The 16,373-nt window shown below is 38.3% G+C and overlaps 2 protein-coding genes across 2 annotated transcripts in view; one reads left to right on the top strand and one right to left on the bottom strand.

The window, feature by feature from the left end:
* The window catches only part of nmt2 (N-myristoyltransferase 2), a 134,265-nt gene that overhangs the window by 90,275 nt on the left and 27,617 nt on the right, over positions 1-16,373 (top strand). The window lies entirely within an intron of this gene.
* dcst1 (DC-STAMP domain containing 1) lies at positions 1,088-14,492 on the bottom strand. The gene is made up of 13 exons (XM_056233038.1): positions 14,346-14,492; positions 14,110-14,249; positions 13,856-14,027; positions 13,619-13,762; positions 13,410-13,531; positions 11,359-11,513; positions 6,173-6,272; positions 6,005-6,100; positions 5,476-5,602; positions 5,216-5,332; positions 3,777-3,919; positions 2,291-2,401; positions 1,088-1,590 (listed from the first exon to the last, which is right to left on the bottom strand). The coding sequence occupies exons 1-13, from the start codon at positions 14,452-14,454 to the stop codon at positions 1,351-1,353; spliced, it is 1,776 nt and encodes a 591-aa protein (XP_056089013.1). The 5' UTR covers positions 14,455-14,492; the 3' UTR covers positions 1,088-1,350.

Consider the following 16,373-nt stretch of genomic DNA (forward strand, 5'->3'; position numbering starts at 1 on the left):
CAGTATGTCATTCTGGCTAACAGTCAGTCATTCCGGCTAACAGTATGTCATTCTGGCTAACAGTCAGTCATTCCGGCTAACAGTATGTCATTCTGGCTAACAGTCAGTCATTCCGGCTAACAGTATGTCATTCCGGCTAACAGTCAGTCATTCCGGCTAACAGTATGTCATTCTGGCTAACAGTATGTCATTCTGGCTAACAGTCAGTCATTCCGGCTAACAGTATGTCATTCTGGCTAACAGTATGTCATTCCGGCTAACAGTATGTCATTCTGGCTAACAGTATGTCATTCTGGCTAACAGTCAGTCATTCCGGCTAACAGTATGTCATTCTGGCTAACAGTATGTCATTCTGGCTAACAGTCAGTCATTCCGGCTAACAGTATGTCATTCTGGCTAACAGTCAGTCATTCCGGCTAACAGTATGTCATTCCGGCTAACAATGACACAGGCAATTCATTTTACCCATATTTGTGTTAGATTACACAATTCTGTTTTTTGTTGAGTTAATGATAAAACAAGTTTTATTTACTTGATTTGAAAACATTTTTAAACATTTTCCAGCTTTTTTTATTTTTATTTGGTTCTGAATTTTGAGTTATCAGCAGCCAAAAATAAGCCCATGTCTACGGTATATGAAATCCCAAATTGATTATATTAATTGTGATTAAAATGTAGTTTTCCGAGCACTAATTGTTTGTTGAGCAATTATGTATATCAGTACATTTGTATATGCCAAACAATGGTAGAAATGTAATTAATTTAAAAATTACCCAGGAATGACATTTTCATGGGGAAAAAAGATCTGATTCACCAAAAAAATGGTTAATTACATTCTTGAAATGTGTACATGTCATTGCATTACATACACAACACTCTAATAAGTATAGAAAGTCCTAAAAGTAGAATTTTTTGCAGGTTTTTTTCTTCTTCACATTTTAAATCCTTATCCGTCATTCATGATGTGCACTCAAAAATCTAGGTAGAATTACCTTCCGGGTATTTCTCACATAGCCTACTATTTGATGAATAAAATTTGTATATCGTCACGTGTGCTGCTTTTCTTATGGTTTCCACTAATCCACTAATCTATATAAATGACCAGCGTATATATAGTGTTTCAGACATAATGTAGGGCAGGGGACACCATGAAAGTCATTTTTGGGTAAAAACCTTGCTTACATAAACTTGATTTAACCAATTCCAATTGTTTACACTTTAGCAGAGCCACTTTAATTGTCCATAGAAGACGTGTTGAAATCAAAAAAGTTTTATCAGCCATTAATGCAGTTTGAGACTATGAAAACTTTACATGTTAGTAGCTGAACTTTGAAGGTGGAGTGAAGTTCATCAGCAGCTGTAGTACACATCAGAATCAGAGCCGTTATCTTGTGGTCCACACTGGTTATGAGGGAAGCAGGCGTAGCAGATGTTGCCCAGGTCTGTCCAGCATTGCTGGCAATAGATCACTGTGCAGCCTACAGAACTGCACAGCACAGCCTGCTTCTGTTTCACAAACCTATCACACACCCAGCACCAGTGCAACCTACAGCCCACACGCCTCAGAAGGGCCAACAGAACCGACAGCACCTGGCAGAGAAGAGAGGGAGGGTTCGAAGATGAGATCATAAATATATATTTTGACACTCATTTATCAAAAGTATTAAATCTGTTGACCATTTTGGCATGTAACCCTAAGAAAGGCCATTGTTGTGCATTTACTGCTACAGCTGGAGAGGTGCGGCTGGTGAAGAATGATATGATTGTTTTAGTTTGCTTGTCAGTTTTTATAAGAAGGGAAGTACTTCCAAATGAACCTAACCAAGTTTTCAACTTATGCTGCATCTGAAATCACATACTCTTTTGAGTAAATACTTATTTTAAGCAGTAATTACTTTGCAACCTTTTAAAAAAAAAAATTCTATATAGTATGAATGTAATCTGGACATACATTTGTTATGTCAGTTGCGTCACTTCACTGCCTGCCATTCACAAATCCTCTCCTGTGGCCTCAGGATAGAATCTCGTTGGAATTAGTAGGTCATCCGGGAACATTACATTGTCAACTTGGACATATTACTCTGTTCACATACTGTTTTCAGAAATATGTGATTTCTTGGTCTCATGCTTTTTCTCTGATTTTAATGAATGTATGACCTATGGAGTGCTGAATTCTCCATTTTTAAAATTGAGATGTGAAAATTCTAAAGTTGTAAGCTGAAAATCTACAACAACAGAAAAAGTTCTGTTTTCTCTGTAGGGTCCTCCTATACCAATGTATCATACACACCGTTATAAAAGTATGTTTTTGATTTCTCAGCCGATGACGCTGTCTGTTGATGAAGGAGATGCGTTTCTGGATCTGTAGGTTGTAGAGGAAGAGGATCCGTTTCTTTTCTCTCTGAAAAAGCAGGACGGATCAGATGGGTTTCATCCAGCGAAATGCTATAGATGGATTTCAGATTATAGGAATAAAGACACTACAGTGTTCTCCTGCAGGATTATAGGGATAAAAACACTACCAGTGTGCACCTCTTCACGAATGAGGTAATACTAGTGGCACTAGCTGAATCAGGGTTCACAGGGGGTCTGTAATCCTCCTCATGCCGACACGGGGCCACAAAATGCTGCAAATCTAATGCTATTACTTTAAAACCCTCTTATCTTATTAGTGCTTTACCTGTACAAACACTAGAGAACACAGATTTCACTCAGTATGTGTGAGAAAGTATCCTCCCTGTACACTGCACACTGAGCCTCAGGCGCTTTGAACTTGCTGAATCAGGATATCGGTTACAATCGTGACCAAACCGCAGAGGGGTTTTACTTCACTCCATGGCCTAGTCGCACACGTTCTACAAAAACAGTGCAGAACTAAGCCAAGAACCCAAAGATGCATTATTCAAGTCAGAACATTTTTATTATACTACACAAGAAATTTTATTATACTACACTAATTTGTTTAAAACATGAGAAATCTGCATTTTTCTTTCTTTTTTTGCAATCTGGACCCCATTTCATATAAAATGAAAATGCAAAGTTTATTTTAATTGGAGAACTGACATTAGAGGATGTAATTTTGCCTGTTATTGTGCTTTTTGTTTGTTTCAATTATGCTAGGAGACATTTAGCATTTGTTCAAGCCTTCCTGTGCCAACTGTACAGTGACAAAACAACAGTCTGCGAAATAATAAATATTCTCCTGCTGAACGAATTCTTTTGTGAAATGTCTTTGTGAAATGCACTGGCAATAAAGGTACCAATTAATTGTTTTACTTTTAATTAAAAATTATTAATTGTTGAACATACTTTTATAAAGTGTCCTTTAATTAAAGAAATGTGTTAGTAAAAAGGAAATATTATTAAAAAACTGAACATTTAATCACACAAAATTTTATGTTTAAAAAAAGCCCATCAACAGAGCATTAGCTTGATACTTGCCACACATTACCCCAAGTCCAACAGCTATTATTCCTAAATCTGTCGCAATATTATACGTGATCAGCATTAGAAAGCAGCAGCACATGCAGAACAATGACTCTTAAGCTCCTTAGCCAAAGAAAGCATAAGGAGCTTCTGAAATTTATGACTGACCAATATTGTTAATGATAAACACGCTGCCAGGAGTACTAGCTTCTGTCTCTCGATCCAAACAAACACAATTAGTCATTCATAGGGTACTGTTCACTGTAGTGTTGCTGAACTTAATGGGACTGTTTGACCAAAAGACAAGAGTGGAAATCTGTTACCTGGGCTCACGGGGCAGGTAGTCTTACCTTTGGGAAGTAGAAGGTGGTGATGACCCGGCGCAGACGATTGGTGTATACCTGCAGGCAGCACATGAGGCACATCAGTAAAAGGGGGAGGAAGATCCGCAAGTAGTTCGACTGGCTCAGAGCATGTGGCTGGGGCAAACAATCTATACACACATAAACATACACACGAAAGAACAAAAATGATGCAAAGACGTAAGAAAGGAGACCATAACTACAGTAAAAACAGCAACATTGTGAATATTACTACAATTTAAAATAACGGTTATTTATTTTAATATATTTTAAAATGTAATTTATTGCTGTGATGGCTAAGCTGAATTTTCAGCAGCAATTACTCCAGTCTTCAGTGTCACATGATCCTTTAGAAATCCTTCTAATATGCTGATTTGGAACATTTCCTATTATGATCATGTGGAAAACAGTTGTGCTGCTTAATATTTTTGTGGAAACAGTTTTTTTTTCAAGATTCTTTGATGAATAGAAAGTTCAAGAACAGCATTTACAGTATTTGAAAACTATATAATCTTTTAAAACATAAATGTCTTTACTGTCATTTATAAATGAATAAAGGAATTCATTTCTTACAAAAAATAAAATCTTGCTGACCCCAAAATTTTGAACATATAGACACAAATAACCTATTACTGGATCAGGTTACATAGCAAGTAAACAGAATACAATGGCTGCCGTCTAACTGATGTATCATCATTATGTTGTCTAGCATGCATGCTGTCATGTTAGTGTTATAAATAGTCCTCTCATCAGCTGTCTGCATGTGTACTGCCGTGTGGCGACCGGTCTAGTTTAGACCTATCTGGATGAGACAAACAGGCAAAATCAGAGCTTTGAGTTTAACTCTGATCAGATTAAATAGACGGCCAGACCGTAGACGTCACTTGGCCTCAGAAAAGTCCGACTGTAACATTGAGCCACTCACAAGTACATTCACAATCTCTCTAATACTAAAGCTGGTGGATTTCTCCGCCAGTAAGATTACACTAAAATGAAACCAGATATTTTTGAAATTGTATTTTGAAACAAAAACTAGCAGAATAGAGAATTCATTTAATAGATTTTTCTTCTCATGAAACAGTTTATTAATTAAAACCATAGACTGTAAAAAATGATTAAAACCCACATTAGCTGAGATCAGTGTGGGAGTGCTATGGTACATGGGCTGCTACAACAAACAGAGACCTTGACTGATCTTGAGACATCAGGGACTTGGCAATACAATATTATATCAATATCTAGGCCATGATCCGATGACATAAGAGAAGTATAGTTATTCCAAACTGTGATGTATTGAGATTATTTTCTTCTAGATCTTTTTTTTCTCTTTCATCTGCACTGGGCTTTTGTCCCTGCGCAGTTATTCTTAGCTTGCTCTGAGATTCCCCCGAATTATGGTCATCTCACTCAAATAGTAGATAACCTACGCAAGTTACTTGATTGCACGTCAAGATTGGAAGAGGTGTTGAAGGCCCCAATGGTTTTCCGCAGAAGTCTGGCTAACATGGAATCTCCACCAATTACAATGTCTGCATGTTGAACACCTTCAGAAGCAGAGATAAAGAGAGAAAACATACTTTTTACATCAAATTAATGAGAGGCATTAAAGTAGAGGCACATGTTAATTCCTTTAATCTTGAAGGAAAACAATGCTCATGCATATGTACAAGTCTGTATTTGTGCTCACTAGTAACAGAGTAAGTGGTGAAAGTGTGTCTTCGGATGAGGTCAAATATGTTGTACAGGATTCCATCAACAGCCAGCAGAACACACACAAACAAAGCCAGAGATGCAACTTGCAGGAAGCCCACAATCTGCACGAGAGACACTGCATTTCAGACCAAAAAAACCCATCAACTTATTATAAAATACATAAATGCTTTCTTGTTTGCAAAGTAAGTAATAAGCCAGCCATTATTTCCCTGAAAAGCACCAACACTTTGGCTCTGTGGCACCACCAAAACATTGCTGTTTCTTTAAGGGTCCTCACCAACCCAACACAGCAGTGCTGATTCAGACAATGGCATGAATTATCTGAGTGTTTGAAAAGCCTGTTTGAAAACATTACATTAGCAATTCTGTTTGGTGCCATTAGAACAGAAATGACACACTTCACCTTTAACTCTGCTCCATTTTTAATCCACAATCTGATTATCAGAACATGAATTAAATGCTGAACACAGGGACCATAATATCATACAGCCCTAAAAAAGTACCACAGGCATGAGCTCGCTTGGGTGGATAAATAAGCTCCATGGGTTGATCAAACTCTCTTGCTCTGCTTTCTTCAGTGGTAGCAAATGCCTCTTTCCCTGAAACAGAAGCTTAAATTAGTGCAAACACGGATATGAATGTGTAAGTGTACTTTTAAGATTATAACTTACAGCTCTTATTCTTCGAGCATCAATCTGTCTGAAGTAAGTAGTTATGTAGACATTGTCAAAATGAATGTCTCTGCAAAATTGACGAACATATCCAAATGCTCTGCAAAAAAACCCAAAAAAACCTGAACATTTTGATAAAAAATAAAAAAAAGGAGAAAGATGCCCAGCTTATCCAATAACCTGCGGGAACATGCTATAGTCCTGCTGCAGGGAGGCATGAGACTGCAGATGTGGCCAGAGCAATAATTGCAATGTTCATAATGTAAGATGTCTACGACAGTGCTACAGAGAGAAAGGAAGGACAGCCATGTGTAACCATATGTCCCCCCAGACGTGTTCGAGAACTTGTAAGTGGAGGAGTGGAGTTACATCTCACAGCAAGAACTGGCAAATCTGGTTCAGTCCATGAGGATGAGATGCACTGAAGCACTTAAACCAGCTGGTGGACACTATGGCTGTGACGGTATGGGATTTTTTCTTACCGCGGTGAAGAAGCAACAAATCACGCAGTTTGGCGGTTAAACGCTCCAAGTTTCGGTTCATTTATGAGACAAGCTCCAGTTCACGTGCAATGCAAGTGATCGCTCCGGCGCCTACATGTCCTGATTATATTGTCTGCTATATTTGCTTTTTATTTATTAAATCCAGGCAATTGGTTGATGAAACATTGATTGAAAATTAAGATACAATTTATACAAAACAAAATTCACTTTAAAGAAAGGCTTTCTACAAAACAAAACTTGTGGTCAAAATCATGTCTGACCCACTCAGGTCTCCCGATTGCGCATATTCTTACTTATGCTGTTCACTTTTCATATAATCAACATAGATTAAATAAAAAAATAACTTTATATTATTTAAACATAAATATTAAACTAAATCCGTTTTCTTTAATGGCTACAACACGTATAATACAGTACAGAGAAATTTAATGTCGGAACGGGGTTTTAAGCGAACACTGTTTTACCGGTAATAATTGCTTTCGAATAATAATTTAATAATTCCCAGCGATCATCGAATATAATTTTTGTTTGAAATACCCATCCCTAGTATTCATAAGTTTTGCCCAGTTATTTACGGGATGATGCAATTCATTTAGTTTTTGCTTTGAGAAATTCTAATTATTAACATAGGCTAATAAACATATTAACAATAATAACATGAAATAATATTTATTTCTATAACTTTGTTGTTTCTTATGATATCTTTTGAGTTTAATAGGAACTATGGAATAGTTTTTGTCATCGTTTGTAACCCATTTTTTGTACAATAAATTATTCAAAGTTTCAACAAGTTGTGTAAAATCTGAAAAAAAGAAAAGAAAAAAAAGTGCGGTGATGACCTCACCACCGCGGTAGGCATCTCATTACTGCGGTATTGCGATAATGCGGTTATCGTCACAGCCCTAGTGGACACACCACATACTGACTGCTACTTTTGATATTAACCCCGTTTTGATATTAAGCTCTGTTCAGGGACTCAATATTCCATTTCTATTCATCAAATGTCTCTCTGAATATATATATATATACAGTGGTTAAAGTGGGATTTGGCAGGTGAGAGAACCCTCAAATTTTGTGTAGGTGCAACAGGGAAAAATGACTCACAGTGGGACAACATATTAAGTATCGTGGTATAGCAATACTTTTTGGGACAAGAGTGTCACTGTGGCACCAAGTATCACAATACTTATTTACTTGATATTTTAATGGTTTTATTTTGGTCCATCAACACTGATATGATGACGATATTATGTTAAAATTGCTGAACACTGGGAAAAAAGGGGGCATGCTCCCCCGAGAAAATTTAGATTTTTCTGACCTACATATGTGCAATTTAAGACTTTTGAAGGCCAAAAAATGGATACTAAATAGCTTTAAAACCATGTCAGTGGGCATTAGATAATTTGTCATTACCTGCTCTCTCCTCATCTTCATCTTTCTTTTTCTCTCAGTCTCCTTATCCTGCCCTATTTCTTCCCTTCCTAAAGCTGAACTTTGACTGATAGTCTTTTCATTTTCGTCTTTCAGTGAAGAAAGTAAACATAGGCTCAACTGATATTTATGTTTTATGAATAATTTTCTTAGATAAGTTAATTTACTCGAGGCTACCAGGTCAGTATTGCCAATAGGAACCTTCTACAAGCTTTGGAATTTAAAAAGTAATTTTAAATAATACAAATTATAGGCTACGTGTAACGCAGTTGGTGGAATTGGCAGACGTACCCTTAAGCCTAGTTCACACTACAGGATTATAAGCCCGATTTAAGCCCGATTTGCAAATCGTTGAGCTCGCCGACAGGTCAGGGTGTTATCGCGTGCAAATCGCGGGGGATTAGCGGACGATGGACGCTCGCCAATCTGTTAGTATGAAAGAGCCAACAACGCATCAAAGACGCTCGCTGACGCCTCGCAGACGCGTCGCCGAGCCCAGAAAAATATCTAGCATGCTAGATATCCAGAGCTGTCGCCCGACTCAACCTCAGTGATGTCATGAGCTACAGCCAATCAGAGCAAGGCATGGGTTGCTCCAATCAGAGCAAGGCATGGGTCTTCGTCTTCTTCGCTGGGTATTAGCGCGCGTGATGTTTCGCGTCATTTCCGGTTCGTTTTATCGCGTGATTTTTTGTGACAAAACGTGGTTTGTAGACAAGATTGAATCGTTGGGTGACAGAGTTGTTGTCAACTCGTGTAGTGCGTTACCTCCTGTTGCGGATCAATCACGTTGTGTCATGTGGTGTGAACAGCTCAACAACTTGAACACTCCTGATTTCACAGAGAGCAAGTCATGTAGTGTGAACCGGACAGTTCAGCCCGACGTTTTAAAATCATGTAGTGTGAACTAGGCTTTAGGGATCATGCGTTGTGGAAACGCATCAAAGCATTCTCAGGTATAAATATGCAGCATTAATGCACATAGGTGATTTTGAACGAATATTTAATGTCGATATACAATGGTTACATAATGTTAAAACTAATCCTGCTATTGATTTCTTTGTAAAACTGTTAACCCTATAGAACAGTGGCAAGGGAAACCAAATGTCCGGCGAAATATCGAACCTAAAACTAACTTTACCGCGCTCAACCACCGTGAGCGCATTTCACGCATTTGTAATCGCTCGCGTTCAGTGGGGAGGAAGGGAGGTTGGTCGGTCGGTCGGCCCATCTTGGGACCAGCGAGATTCGTTGAGATTAATTAATCTATTTAATTATTAATTTATCTGAGGTGCCGGAACGCAGTTCTGGACCGTTCCGGCCCACTTTAACCCCTGTATATATATACATATATATACTGAACAAAATGATAAACGCAACACTTTTGTTTTTGTCCTCATTTTTCATGAGCTGAACTCAAAGATCTAAGACTTTTTCTATGTACACAAAAGGCCTATTTCTCTCAAATATTGTTCACAATTCTGTCTAAATCTGTGTTAGTGAGCACTTCTCCTTTGCCGAGATAATCCATCCACCTCACAGGTGTGGCATATCAAGATGCTGATTAGACAGCATGATTATCGCACAGGTGTGCCTTAGGCTGGCCTGGCCACAATAAAAGGCCACTCTAAAATGTGCAGTTTTATCATACAGCACAATGCCACAGATGTCGCAAGTTTTGACGGAGCGTGCAATTGACATGCTGACTGCAGGAATGTCCACCAGAGCTGTTGCCCGTGAATTGAATGTTCATTTCTCTCCCGTAAGCCATCTCCAAAGGCGTTTCAGAGAATTTGGCAGTACATCCAACCGGCCTCACAACCGCAGACCATGTGTAACCACACCAGCCCAGGACCTCCACATCCAGCATCCTCACCTCCAAGATCGTCTGAGACCAGCCACCCGGACAGCTGCTGCAACAATCGGTTTGCATAACCAAAGAATTTCTGCACAAACTGTCAGAAACCGTCTCAGGGAAGCTCATCGGCATGCTCGTCGTCCTCATCGGGGTCTCGATCTGACTGCAGTTCGTCGTCGTAACCGATTTGAGTGGGCAAATGCTCACATTCGATGGCGTCTGGCACTTTGGAGAGGTGTTCTCTTCACGGATGAATCTGTTTTCACTGTACAGGGCAGATGGCAGACAGTGTGTATGGCGTCGTGTGGGTGAGCGGTTTGCTGATGTCAACGTTGTGGATCGAGTGGCCCATGGTGGTGGTGGGGTTATGGTATGGGCAGGCGCATGTTATGGACAACGAACACAGGTGCATTTTATTGATGGCATTTTGAATGCACAGAGATAACGTGACGAGATCCTGAGGCCCATTGTTGTGCCATTCATCCACGACCATCACCTCATGTTGCAGCATAATAATGCACGGCCCCATGTTGCTAGGATCTGTACACAATTCCTGGAATTTGAAAACATCCCAGTTCTTGCATGGCCAGCATACTCACCGGACATGTCACCCATTAAGCATGTTTGGGATGCTCTGGATCGGCGTATACGACAGCGTGTTCCAGGTCCTGCCAATATCCAGCAACTTCGCACAGCCATTGAAGAGGAGTGGAAAACATTCCACAGGCCACAATCAACAACCTTTTTTTTTCTTCTTTTTTTACGGGGGGGTCTCTAAATTGTAAAACTTAATTTATTCTTGTGATGGCAAAGCTGAATATTACTCCAGAAATTACCTTCAGAAATCATTCTATTATGCTGATTTGGAGCGCAAGAAACATTTCATATGAAAGTTGAATTAACAATTATCAACGTTGAAAACAGTTGTGCTGCTTAATTTTTTTTTTCAGGATTCTTTGATGAATAGAAAGTTCAAAATAACAGAATTTATCTGAAATAGAATTCCTTAGTATCAATGTGAAAGTCTTTACTGTCACTTTTGATCAATTTAATTCATCCATGATTTGAAGAAAAGCGGAACAAAAGTCTTAAGTTTGTCTAAGATTTTTTGGAAATAAATTATCATGAACTAACTAATAACTTGTAAAACTACATAATACACGATACACTATACAATATAAAATACAAAAATAAATGTTTTCTTGGCAGATAACTTCTAGTAAAAATAACATGCATTAATATTAGGCTATTTATATAACTACCTGTTGTTTTATTTGAATAATTCAGTAGATACACTGTACAAAGTGCACATGTATTTTTTCTGACAAAGTTGTACCTTTATTGGTAAGGTCACATGTAGCACAACAGCGCTTAAGGAAGGAGTGAGAACTTACGAGGTGAACACCGTGATGAAGGTGAATGAGAGAAGGAAGTTAATCACCCCAGCTATCTTCTCAGCAATTACAGTTTTCTCCTGAAACACACGGCTCAGCTCCATAGAGAAATTCTGGAGAACGTTTACTCCAAACACTGACTGCTGCTCCAAATTCTTAAAGACAAATCATAAGAAGTAATGTTTTTTTTTTTAATTTAAAGATTTAAACACTCTGTTATACTGGTTGTAACTGTCTTCACATCCTGATAGCAATCAAAAACAGAATATAAAAAAAATTAAAAAATGACATACTGCCGAAATGAATATGCAGCAGTCAGGTGGTACAAGTCAGAGCTCCTGTAAATGTTTACGTTCATTATTATTGTAATGTTATGTGCTTTAAGGGTGCTTTCACATCTGTAGTTCGGTTCATTTGGTCGGGACCAAGGGCGAAAAATTATACTTTGTAGCTTTTTTCAGCCGTTTTGGTTCCTTTTCACACCACACTGATTGCCCTGGTCCGAATCAGTTGATGAGTTGATGAAACGACCCAAAATGCAGTCACGTGACAACATCCACATCACTCGTTGGCCAAATGTGTCTTGAACGTATTTCCATAACTGCACTTCGATTGGTCAGAATTAACGTGCGGGAAAATTCCACAGATCTATGAAACCGTTTCATACCGAATACCGGTGTTTATTTTTGTTATGATGTGAATTTTTAATATACCGCAATATCGGTGTATGGCGCTTTAATAACTATCGTAACGCGGCGCGGTGCGACACTGTTTGAGAGGGTCCCTTTTCACTCTTGCTCTCTGTGGTGATGCATGTGTTACTTAGCGTGACTGTAAAGATGGATAGGTTAAACTTTGGTATAATTGATAGCTGTCAAATTATATTACAGTGTTTCCCATACTGGTTCACAATATCAACATAGCCTTTTGGAAAATCTATTTGTGGTTGGCATTGACATCGTTGAATAAACATGAGCACTGCACGTTTCAAAGTCAAAACGTGGCACAGGTGTTTTTATATGAATGTATCTGAAGTGAACTAACGGTCTTTAGAAAAGTTTCTTTGTTATTACGATTGAATCTTTCTTTATCTTTCCTGATAAAGCAGCGTTTATGTGCGTTGCGCTGCTTTGTGTACAGGCGTAACCGGGGAAACCGATATTTCTGCCGCTCCTAAAGCGCCTCCTGCTGGCACCTATTTGTAAACAGCCTTGCAAACCTGTATTACTACTAGTGTGGATTTTTTCTACAATATTCACTCATGACAGTAAAATAGGGCATTCTAAGTCAATCTACTGCAGTATTTCCTCTCTCACTCAGTAGAGAATGTGGTTAACCCAGTCATGCTTAGGAAAAAAAAAATACCGTCATATTACCGAGAAACCGGTATAATTTTGAAAAATACCGTGATATGGATTTTTGGTCATACCGCCCAGCACTATAGTCCTCATCCCATAATGCACAGCGCAGCAGACTACGGCAGCTGGTTTAGTCCAAAAATGCGCAGTTCTTTGGCAGTTGGGTCTGTTCGAGGTCGGATCACGTTCTCAACACAAACGAACGGCTCCAGAGTTCGTTTGAAAGCGTACCCAGACTTTTGGTAGGCGTTCCGCTTTTGGCGCGCACCCGAGTGCAATTGCTGCATTCACACCAGCCCAAACAAACCGCACCAAGGGGGACAACGAACTCTAGTGCGATTCAACCAAACTAAATGAGGCAGGTGTGAAAGCACCCTAAAACATGAGGTAATTTAAGGCCGTCTCTCTCTTGTGACGCGTTGCAGATTCTACTCTGGCTGTGTCAGTCAAGTCAAGTCAAATATATTTATATAGCGCTTTTCACAATACAGATTGTATCAAAGCTGCTTCACAGTATCAATCAAAACAACTTAACAGTGTTTGTTTATTACTGGAAAAAGACATCCAAGTTTGGTAGAGCTGATCAGTGGTATGATGGGTCATTTAATTTGAATATCCCCATGTGTTTTGGAGTGTTGTGGCAATTTTAAGATTTTTACCTTTTTATATTAAAACTCAGAGGGTTTGCTATACCTTAAGCACTACATTGGTGGTGAAGTGTTCTGCAAGCATGTTGATGGAGTCATTTAGTTTGTCGAAGGTCTGACCAAAGTTTCCCTCAACTGGGATTTTCTCTGTGCACCATGATGTCATCACTGAGAGAGAGGGAAGAAAAAAAAACTCAATAAACCTGGGATTCTGACTTCTACATGTAAAGATAAGATACAACATGCAAATATTACCTCTCATGATATCACACAGAAAGTGGAATTGCATAGGTATGCAGAGAAAGTTGTTTATAAGAGGGGCTTGAATGGTATTCATACACTCTTTCCACTTAGTACTGAACCAATCCTGACATCGGCTAATTCCCTGCTGCACCACATCTGTTACACACAACATCATTTAGACAAAGCTAAGCTTAAAACCTCGATCATACACAGTCTATAATATCTTGTTTTCTTCTCATTTACACTCACAGTCACAACGTGCTCTAGTCTTCGCTACATACTCCTCCTGAGTGCTGTTGGCCGTATGGACGGACTCCTTACCAAGAGAGTCATATCCGTATCGACCCATTACCTCATCCCGGATCTTCTGGAACTTTTTGCTCACATTTTGAGACACTTTTTGAAATTCCTCACTGTCATTCTAAGAAAAAAGATGTTTGTGGAACAGATTTCCATGACTCATATCAGCAAATTGTAGATTCACACTTAGTGTCAGGACTCACCACTATCTCCTGCACTACTTGCACGTAAGGCTCTGTCAGCATTCTCCACATCACCTTGCTGTGTGTGATCTGCAGGTCTATGTTACAGCCCATGGAGGAAGCCACATCCTGCACGTTATGCTGGATGTTTGCAATGGGGCCTGATGGGAAGAGCACAGGAGATGAGATTGAGATCTGTGCTTTGTAGTGTCATTGTCAGTCACAAAGTTGAATATTCCTGTCCCTAAGATTTTTACCGTGGTAAAGTCCATGCAGCACAAAAACCATCAGGAATGTCCGGCCTTGAGATCCAATCATACTAGGAAACATCAGGAGAACGGAGCAGCGGAACAGTGAGGAAAACATGCCTCCAAGACTACACAGACCTACACAAACACACCATACAGGACACATAACACAAGCATATGCCACCTGAAGCAGAATATTATATTTTTTTATATGACTGAATGAAACTGATTATATTAAATTATACCATTTTGAGGATCAAATGTTTACTTTCTGCAGTATACTTGCCTACGAACACACACCCAACAACAACACGTTCTATTGCTGTCATGGCAATATTTTGCATGAGTCCGAAAAATAACCCTTAAAAACAGGTTAAGTAAGATTAGCATCACATGTTAATTATATAATTCATGAAACAATCATTTATAGACTACCATTAAAAAGTTTGGGGTCAGATAGACTTAAGAAATTAAATTCACCAAGGATGCATTAAATTAATCAAAAGTAAGAGTAAAGACATTTATAATGTAAAAAAAAAGCATTTCAATTTTAAATAAATGCTGTACTTTTTTGGGACCAATTCTTTGTGCTTTCTTTAATGAACAAAGTTACCAGCATTAACATTGACAAATTTTCACTGACTTCATTCAGTGTGGAGGACATAAATGATCAATATAAAACAGATACAAGAGAAACAGATAAACATACATACAGAAGAATAAATAAAATAAAATGACTATATACATAATATCAGAGATAAATGATTTACAGGAAGAAAGTGTCTGTTTAAATAAAGGTAATAAAGGTTTATATCAAAATAAGAGGAGAAGAAAAAAGAAACAGATCAAACAAACTAAAGGACCTACATCCCTATTTGCCTTAATTTACATCTTAGTATACTCTCCTATCCTTTACCTTTAGATCACTTAAGTTTTAAGAATGTTAATCAAGCTGTCATGAGTTCGGTTCCGGTGCAGAATAGTTGTTTATAATCTTTATAAATACTGTTCTTTTGAACTTTCAGTTCATCAAATTTTAAAACATATTTAAAATAGAACACAGTAAATTAGAACAAAGACTGTTTTAAGCTGTACCGGTAATAATATTTCACAATATTAGTGTTTTATTGTATTTTCAGTTAAAGGGGTGGTTGATTGTGATTTCACTTTTTTAACTTTAGTTAGTGTGTATTGTTGCTGTTTGAGCATAAACAACATCTGCAAAGTTACAACGCTCAAAGTTCAAAGCAAAGGAAAATATTTGCTTTTAAAGAAATCGTTTTTTAAGGACTACAACACACTGGTAGGAACTACACGACATTCCTCCCGGGTTAGTGACATCACAAACCCTACAATTTACATAAACCCCACCCCAGGAACACGATTTATAGATTATCATGACAGAATATGCTAATCAATGACTAGAAGATAACTACACATAAGCTACATAAATTCATCAACTAACCATTCAGAAATGTCCTGTTACATTCTACATGTTGTCACTTCTTCTTGAGTCTCTCCATCATTGTCTGACTCCGGTTTGAACATAAAAGGCTAAAAGTTTTTGCTACATAAAAATTTATGTGCGGTATTTTGAGCTAAAACAAAGACTTATTTTACATCTTGTAAAAGGGGCGTTATACCACCCCTTTAAATAAATGCAGCCTTGGTGTGCATAGTGCATAAGAGACATCAGATGTTCAAAAACACTTAAAAAAATCTTACAGACCCAAAACTTTTGAATGGTAGTGTGTATACCAGATTTTGCAGAGTTACTTACCCACACCACTCAAAGCTCCAAACACAGCCCCTGTGAGACGTCGGACCACAGGAAACTCTGACAGGGGGCCAAACAGTAACCTATGAACTCCAGGTGGCAGAATACGCTTAAACACCCGCTCCAATGCTGCAAATTCACACACACACACACACACACAAAAAAAATCAAATCTATGCTGGACAGCTACTAATAAATTTTGATTATTATCTTAATACAAAATGTAAGATAAACACACTTGAGTGAGGTGTTTTACATCT

Source organism: Rhinichthys klamathensis, unplaced genomic scaffold (assembly GCF_029890125.1).
Source record: "Rhinichthys klamathensis goyatoka isolate OS25496 unplaced genomic scaffold, OSU_Roscu_1.1 h1tg000359l_1, whole genome shotgun sequence".
Taxonomy (NCBI): Eukaryota; Metazoa; Chordata; class Actinopteri; order Cypriniformes; family Leuciscidae; genus Rhinichthys; species Rhinichthys klamathensis.

Coding starts and splice junctions, on each gene's coding strand:
- dcst1 (XM_056233038.1), bottom strand. CDS start 14,454: ATGTTTTCCTCACTGTTCCGCTGCTCCGTTCTCCTGATGTTTCCTAGT. Junction 14,250..14,345: donor GCTGCATGGACTTTACCACG/GTAAAAATCTTA, acceptor TCTTCCCATCAG/GCCCCATTGCAAACATCCAG. Junction 5,603..6,004: donor CAAGCGAGCTCATGCCTGTG/GTACTTTTTTAG, acceptor TCTCTCGTGCAG/ATTGTGGGCTTCCTGCAAGT.